This window comes from Argopecten irradians, chromosome 2, assembly GCF_041381155.1.
Source record: "Argopecten irradians isolate NY chromosome 2, Ai_NY, whole genome shotgun sequence".
In the NCBI taxonomy this organism is placed as follows: Eukaryota; Metazoa; Mollusca; class Bivalvia; order Pectinida; family Pectinidae; genus Argopecten; species Argopecten irradians.
This window is the reverse complement of record NC_091135.1, coordinates 7,588,500-7,597,679: the sequence shown is the minus strand read 5'-3', so window position 1 is coordinate 7,597,679 and position 9,180 is coordinate 7,588,500. Positions and strand designations below refer to the sequence as shown.

At 36.1% G+C, this 9,180-nt stretch overlaps 1 protein-coding gene across 1 annotated transcript; it reads left to right on the top strand.

The window, feature by feature from the left end:
* Positions 1-5,926: 5,926 nt before the first annotated feature.
* LOC138316410 (FMRFamide receptor-like) lies at positions 5,927-6,988 on the top strand. Its single transcript, XM_069258106.1, has one exon. It carries the CDS (start codon positions 5,927-5,929, stop codon positions 6,986-6,988), a length of 1,062 nt encoding a protein of 353 aa, XP_069114207.1.
* Positions 6,989-9,180: the final 2,192 nt, after the last annotated feature.

The following is a 9,180-nucleotide window of genomic DNA, read 5'->3' as shown; positions in this document are numbered from 1 at the left end:
TCTAAATCATGTGTAATTTGTTTAAATAACATTCGTAAAACCATGTTATTGCTAACAATATTTAATTATTTGTTAATTGCTGTAGATAGAAGAAATTATGACAACAAGTAACTGAACCAGTTCTCCATGGTATGCTACCTAGAATTTTGTGGTCATTGCTCATCTACGAAGTACCACTCACGGCTGTAGAGGCAGTGTAAAAGGGTGATCAGTAGATAACTGAACAGCTTAGCAACCACACTTCCACAAAATTCAGTGACAGAGAAGTTCTAGGTAACTAATGTGTGTGAGGTCATCATGCTGTTGGACAGAGCAGACGACAATACCAGAAAAACGAGGGTTGCTACAAGGACAGGAGAAGATTGGGATGCCAAGCAGGCTTGAAAGAAGCAGTGACAAGTCTCCAAAGCAAGGATAATGTTGGATCAGTGTACTCAGTGAAATATCAGGGAGTCTTGTCCCAGGAACCATCACAGGGCCAAGTGGGAAAGTGGAAACGGTAGGGACATGGTACAGGTCGATGAGTTAGTAGGCAACAGGGTAACTGGAATCTCTATGAGGGGATGAAAATATAATTCAGTGGAGAGGGCTTAGAATACCATGGAGTGACATTGAAGTTCAAATGCCACATGCATAGCTTCCTGCTGACGTCAATATATGCTTTACTGCCAAGCTCAACTAATCTTATAACCTAGGGAAATCAGACAATGTACTTTGTAGTAGATAAGATACTAGTAACCTGGCACATATCTTCGCATGCTACACATGGCATTATAACCAGGTCCTTAAAAGAGATAAATAATTATATGCTTCGAGCGCACAAAAGGAAGAAGATATTATTCAAAGTACCAGGATTTGTCACCTGTGAAGTCTGGTACTCGTGTATAGGGAGTATAGAGGCTGGCGATATATTCATTACAACATGAGACGGGGAGAACACCACTTTACATACACATGCAGATGTGGTCATGCAGTTTAAGGTAGTCACGGTCGAATTAACCATGAGAAAACAAAATTGAGACGACAAATGAATGTGAGAAATAGAAATATCAGCAGTTACTGAAGAAATTAGACAGGCCACCAGACCCTAAGTTGCTGATAAGACTTTCTCAGCAGAGTTCTTTACTAGATTATCTCCCCCTAGTTTAAAACTTAGTATCAGGCATGTAGTAGAGACAAAAATAATCAAGCCAATTTTTAGTGATTTGTTTAATATTCTAGAGACTAGTAGCCAGTCTATGAAGAAATATCAACAGTAAGGATGGGTGACATGGTGCCTACATATAGAGGTCAGATGTAGGGGTTTCTCCGGTCAGTGAGTTTGCAGATTGAAGGGATTTAGGTCTGGAGAAAGAGGTAAGAATAGAGTTGTATGGTCACCAGACAGTGCTATCCGTGAGACATACAAGTCACACAAACATCGCTGCCGGGGGTGAGGAACATGCAGTCACGTAAAGCAGAAGCGACAGTCTATGGTCTTGATCAACCCAGCTGGGAACAAAACAAACATTGAAGATAAGATTCGCCTGATGAGGGGATCGACTAGCAATTGAGACATTCGATGGTATTTAAAAAGGAGTTTATTAATAAAAGTAATTTCCATTATTAGCTCACCTGACCCAAAGAGGTGATAAGCTTATACCATGGTGCGGTATCCGCCTGTTCGTTTGTCAATTCACATTTTTAAACTGTTACTAGTCATACAGTACTGAATGGGTTTTAGCCAAATTTTATATTAACTCCAAATATTTGGCATGTTATCTTGTAGATATTGAATGTTATCGTTAATTTTAAAATGGTTAATAATACTAAGAATCAGTAATATATCTTTGGACTTCTAGAATTCTTTTTAAGTAAATTGCTTTAGAAGTGCTAAAAATAAGAATATCCCTATCCATTCATATCCACATATGAAAGAGTAATTTTCTCTCATACCTGGACGTTTTATTGCAATTTTACTGCTGTGATTATCCACCGCTTTGAAATAAGTAAAAACAAACACGAATTTAAGTCAATTCTTGTTTCTGGGAGGAAAAAATCAAATTGTACGGAGAAAATAGTAATTTTGTTGACGATGTGACATCACGTGGCTGTATTTCATGGGTACATTGGCAGTGCATTACCGGAGACCAGCCAGTATTCAATCTAATTAAAATTAGACATGTCATTCCGCTCACAGGGACCTGGCACGATTTTTTTAACTAACAGTATACATATATATTATAGTTACTATAATATAATATATATATATATATATATATATATATGTATACTATTGGTTAAATTTTTTTTCGTGCCAGGTCCCTGTGATTCCGCTCCACTACGTACATACGATACTCTACGTTACGCTCGTAGTGGAGCGGAATGACATGTCTAATTTTAATTAGTTTGAGCCAGTATTACACTTGTAGGTATGAGAGGAATTGTAATTAATCACCTTTCGTTGTTAGCTCCAAATTATATACCTTCATTTGAGAAGTGTTAGTGATACCACTCAAGCCAGGAGTAAACAACATGTCTGTCAGACGTCATATATATGACCTCTTAGAAAAGTTATCAAACATGGCCATCTAAAACCCGTTATTAAATGCAAGCACCTCAGTTCTTTAACATGAATCTTGAAAGCAAATGATAAATCTTGTTTTAATTAAACATATACAGTATATTTGCATCTGGTGTGTCGTAAACAAAATGAAGCCTAGTTGATCAGAATTAAATGGAATTTAGATACCGCATAGCTGATTATAATGCAGGTCAAACTTTTCACGATTTACTTTAGAAGTTGAGCTGTATTTGGTAATTCTTCTGAAAAGGAATAAGGTGATAATTCAAAATTAATAGTTTCTTACCTTTCAGATCTGTCTTTTTCTGTGTTGTTTGATTAGCATAATTGATCTGCAGATAGTAGTTAGAAATGTATCTGCTGTCCACATTGCATGATCTTAAATGGCGAGTCAATGTAGGATATTATGTTTTTCTCTTTTTCTTTACCGATTCTTCCTAACGTCTCCCTTGACAAGGTTGGTCTATGAGGAAGGCTCTGGATTTTTTCCCCTAACCGAGATACACTAACGTCTATAAAAGTGATAGCTTATGCTCCTGTTTAGCGTTCAGCATAAGGGGGCGACTGGTTTGTCTGTAATCTGTATCAAGTGACCAAATGGAGCGTGTCTGTCTTCGGCGGCAAGCTTTAGTGAGATAGCAAAATAAGGGAGGGGCCAGAGTTTCACTATTGCAAAGAGACAGAACATGAGCATACAGCAGTCTTCCAAACATTTCATACACGGGATACCGTCTGTTATCTTAGTTTGTACAACAGGCTCGTAGGCCTTAATCACCACATACGTTTAAAATATTATCATTGGTCCTAATTGTCAACCGCGTGTTGTCTGTCAATTACCAATGTGATTGTTAATAAACTTGCAATAAAGTGACCAATAAACTTGCACTAAAGTGACCAGTGGTCAGTGGCGTGGTATATTTGCTACCTGCCACAGTAGCAAACCTGGAGATTTTCATGTTCTATAAAAGACGAAACATGTAGTCTTTTGATATACATGTACGTCGATTAAGAATCGATTAAGGGGTCAATGTATTGCTTTTTTCCGTTTGGAAGTCGCTCTCTATTATTTCAATAAAAAGTCAATATGATTGGTCAGTTTTGCTATGACATATAGTCCTGGTGTAGATTTAACAGCAGGGATAGTAATTACTGGAATATCGAGGATTGAGATGACCACACCGATAGGCTTTCCTGGTGACGTGGAATGTCACTACAATCTAATTAAAATAATAATTGTAATTCCGCCCCACAACGATAATCAACGTTACGTTCTAATACAAGTATTGGAGCGTAATGTAGAGTATCATAGTGGAGCGGAATAACAAGTCTTATTCTAATTAGATTTGATGCCACTACAACAGCGTCGTGCACGTCAATGGATGGATGGACATAACAATAGGAACAATTCATCATAATACAGTGATTTGTTTTACTCTGAGTATAAGACTGAGTCATGTGTTTTCTGTGATCTGTGCACTGTAAGACGCAGACTGAAGTCGTTATTTATATTGAAGATCACCTTGTACAAAAATGGAAAGTAAATGTGTATTGTTCGACTGGAAAATACCAATGATACAAAGAATGAACGATACATTAACTTTTGAACTACAGAAGATGCGCAACTATAGTGGATGCGCAATCATTACTTCATTCCATATAGGACGTCAAGGACAAAGTGCTTTTCACCATTATTTCGGAATGCAATTTATTATTTTCAATATTTTCATTTTGGAGTAAAAATAACAATCTTAAACTTTTCAAAGGTTGTAATGGTGTAAAGTAAGTGTAACTTTTCAAACTGAAGAAACAATCTAATTGGCATATCTCCTGGGATTTTTTTATAAAGAAAAATACAATTCATCAGCAGTGTAGTGTCTTTAAATAGATGCTGGTAGTGAGAATGGACGCTTGACAACAAGAATAACTTGAGAACAGACTTTGATGTGTATATCAATTAAAAAACGTTAGGACAACCTTCAGCAATCTGTTAACCAAACAGCTGAAAGTTGAGCGGTTGGGTGTGTGGTTATCTATAAACAAAAGCGGCTTTCGTCCTTTTCTTCTCTTTCTTCTTTTTCGCTGTTTCCTGAGAAGGCGAATTGAAATGAGGCTGTAAAGAAGACAGAATATGACAGCACCAAAAGAGAATCATCATCATTTTTAAAACAATTGTTCAGGTAATATTCTTTTCTATTTTTTTTTTTTTTTTTATAAAACAGAAGAACAGCTATAATGTATATTTATAATACTTCCTTTCTGTTTTCTTTTGCGTTGTTAATGCAATTATAAATTTACTAAAATAAGCGTACTTGTATTTTTTTCTAGTGTACATCTAACGATAGTTGACATGCCTAGTTATCATTTCATGGTTATGTTGAACAGAAGAGAGCATATATATGGCTATTTATAGATGTTGACGCGTATTGAAAAAATAATAACAAGCAAAAAAGCAACAAAAATAACAAAAACATAAATAAAAAAAAAACATGAAAAAACAAAACTGGTTTGGGTGACATTTATTTCATATTCCCACTTTCAAATCTACTTAACCTTAGATTGTTAAAATCTTTTAAGACAAATACCTAGAATGAAACTGATAAAATTTGGTATCGGGTAAGTAAGGTAGTATATACTGTATTCTGTACATGTATATGTGTAGTTAGTTTTAATATCTATTTTTAATAATTTAAAAAGAAAGTATAGACTTAAATGAATGTTTCGCAATTATACTCAATGGTATAATTATTCTTAGCTTCATTTTACAACCATTTGGTCAGAACATAATTAATCTGAGAGATTCGTATAATATCATATGATATCTGTATAAAGAACTATACTTATATAGAACGGATTTTTTTTTGTCCCATACGGTGGCTGATTTATGCCATCTCGTCTTTTCGTCTTTTCGCCCCGAAAAGACGAAAATTAAATATCTTAATTCTCGTCTTTCCGTCTTTTCGCCCCGAAAATTAACAAATTTAACAAAAAAATTTCGGGGCGAAAAGACGAAAAGACGAAAATTAAGGTTTGTTAAATTTCGTCTTTTTCGGGGCGAAAAGACGAAAATACGAAAATTAAGGTTTGTTAATTTTCGTCTTTTCGGGGCGAGAATCAAAGTCGCTAATTAGCGTGTATCACTTTCGTCTTGACTTTTCGACTTTTCGTCTTTTCGCCCCGAAAAGACGAAATTTAACAAATTTAAATTTCGTCTTTTCGCGACGAAAAGACGAAATTTAAGGTTTCTTAATTCTCGTCTTTTCGGGGCGAAACGACGAAAAGACGAATGGCACAAACCGGCCACCGTAGTCCCAAGAGGTTCGTTATTAACGTTTTTCTTTTGATATTTTAGGGTCAGCGCAAATTATGGAAAACATTTCGTCGATATTAGACAACCGATACTGCAATTCCACTCTGTGGAACTCATCAATGACCTCCAACCATGCTGTAACTAGTGACAATATCTCCCTGTGTAACTTCTCCTCAGCAGCCGATCAGCCTGTCGGGTCAGTGGTGGATGATGAAATACCATGGTTCTTCCTGTATCTCATTCCAATCATCTCATCGTTTGGTCTTGTTGGGAACATCCTATCCTTCGTGGTGATGAAGAATCTGTCGGCGACCTCGTCATTCTACGTGTACACTGCCGCTCTGACTCTAGTCGACAGCGCGGTGTTGATAATTGGAGGATTCCTATTTTGGATGGATAGGCTTAAACTTGTAGATATATTTATCAGTAAATTTCATTTCTATTGTTCACCAATCGCTATCAGTAATATGGTATTCTCCCAGTATTCCAACTGGATAACGATGGCTCTGTGTGTCGATCGTTATATTGCTGTTTGTCATCCACTTAAAGTTAAAAGATTCTGTACGAAGAAAAGGGCTATCATCACGATGATCTGTATGTTTATGGTTAAAGTTGCCCTGAACTTCCCAATGGCTTGCTTTCAATGGAATGCTGATTACACAGCTTGCAGTTTCCCAGAGAAACCCATTGCTTTTTGTGTCGAATACCTAGTCATAACCGCTGTACCAACTAAATATTTTGTTCCTTTCACTGTTATCTTTGTGTTTAGTGCATTAATTATCCGAGGCTTGTATATTGCTAAAAAACACAGAAAACGACTATCGAACGAGCTATCATCAAATGGTAGGAAAATGAACGCTACCACACTGAAGACAATGTTCCTGTTCATGGGCATTGTCCTTTTTCACTTCGTCAGGTTTCTCCCTGCAACGACGGTTGTCCGGAAGTATCTAACCTTTGTGGGTAAATGGGACTTGCAGACGTTCCCGTTTACCGGGGATAAACTAAAAACGATTAATGTAGCGAATCATGCGTTGAACTTTGTAATCTATTGCTTGTCTGGAACAAGGTTTCGGTCGGCGCTTTTACGCTTGGTTTGTCGAAGGCGTGCTTTGTAATCTATGCTTGTCTGGAAAGACATTTCGAGTTGCGCTTTTACGCTTGGTTTGTCGAAGGCGTACTTTGTAATCTATTGAATGTCTGGAAAGACATTTCGGGTTGCACTTTTACGCTTGATTTGTCGAAGGCGTAATTTGTTATCTATTGCTTATCCGGAAAGACATTTTGGGTGGCACTTTTACGCTTGATTTGCCGAAGGCGTACATTGTAATATATTGCTTGTTTTAAAAGGCGTTTATATCCTTCGCAAAAATTGATAAGAAATGGGCAAAAAGACATGTTTGCCCCCGTCCTGGGGAACGGGGAGGCAATTGCCCGCCCCCCACCCCCGTCCCCCTCCTCCTCACCCCCGCTTTGGTATTGATGGAATATGACAAGAAGTGAGGGTATCCTACGCTTGTAAGTACATTATTAAGCAAACATATACATAGGTCTACAATGTATATGTAAGGTATATTTTTGCTTTGAATTCATAAAAACACACATAAAATTTAGATATATAGTTAGGCTATTTATTTAAGTAAATCATATCGAAAAAGGTTATATTACTAGTGAAATGTAGGGGAATGTCCATTCGGATAGATACTATCCGAATGTACATAGGGAATGTCCATTAGACGGATATATATTACAACTAGGGATATATAAGGAATGTCCATTAGACGGATAAAGGCTATAACTAGAGATATATAGGGAATGCCCATTAGACGGATATACATTATAACTAAGGATATACAATGAATAGGGAATGTCAAAAATTGATATAATGATAAAAGAAATACACACACTTACTAAGACCGCTAAACATGCCTATATTATTAGTTTTTCGCCATTTTTTCCCCTTATTATAATCTCTATATATGAGGCCACAAAAAATTAAAAAGTCTAATAATATTGGCAGGTTTAGCGGACTAGTATATCATCTGCCCTGCAGGTAGGGCGTTAGAATTGCACCTGCTGCCCCTATTGCATGATCGTAAAAGGCGACTAAATTTAGGATATTATCTTTTCTCTTCTTCCTAACTGAATTTATCTTTCCTAATGCCTCCCTTGGCCACAGTCTCCTGACGCACGCACCTCGCACAATATACACGCAACCCATCGCATACATGGGAGGCCGTCCTTACATAACCAAAGCTGTTAATAGGACGTTAATTAATCAAACAAACAAACAAACCCAATATCATGACAAATGAAAATAAAATAATGGTAGAAGCAAGTATAAAAACCATATAATATAACGAAAACTCTTCTTTATAGCTGCAAAAACCTGTACAGTATAGGATTATTTATACTTAGAAACTCTTCACAAAACTTCTGCATACGTTTCAAATTTTATTAGTTTTAACACAGTAATCAGGAACCTGTAGTAGATAAATTTGTGTTTTCAGTCGATAACAGATATGTCCATTAGACAGATGAGATTTCCTTCGATCGGATGTTTTGGATAATAATATGAAATAGTGACTAGGTCGTTTCTATTTATTTTCAGTTTTTCTCCTTTTTGAACAAAATGGTTATGCAAACTTTTAAATTTTGTTATTAACACAAAGTACGCAACTTTTACAATTATTTTCAGTTCTATAATTCTTTTTGTCTTTTATTACATGATTTATTAACGATATAGTCCCTTTAACGTGGTAATTTAATTGCCTTGCTAAGACATATAAACAAATAGATATTTTAAGAAACATTTTTGAAATAGTTGAATCCCTTGATGGACATTTTTAGTCTAGTTCATGTGTATTGAATTTTTATTATTAAAGGTTTTGAACATTACGTGATTGAACGTTTTAGGAAATGTGCTGCAAAGCGGCAAAATTTTCTAAAATGAAGTAAGAAAAATGTGTAGGAGGACTCTTTTTCGTCCTACGCCCCTGCAGTTGCACATTAAATTTTAATGAACTTAGTACCGACTACTGACTGATGTAAATCATGCCAATAAACGATGGATCTTTTCTGTAATTCTTTACCTTTTTCTTTCCCCTTGGAAATATTTTATAACATGGGGAAACTAAAAAAGAAGTCCATATAGCAGTAATAAAAAAGCCACCTGTCAGCCATGTTTATTTTCCTGATTGGTCACCTGAGTTCGGATACAGAATGAAACAAAGACATACACTGTATGTATAAGCGCCATACATTGGCCTATCAGGCCCATGAAATCAGTAAGTGATGAGGTATCAATTTA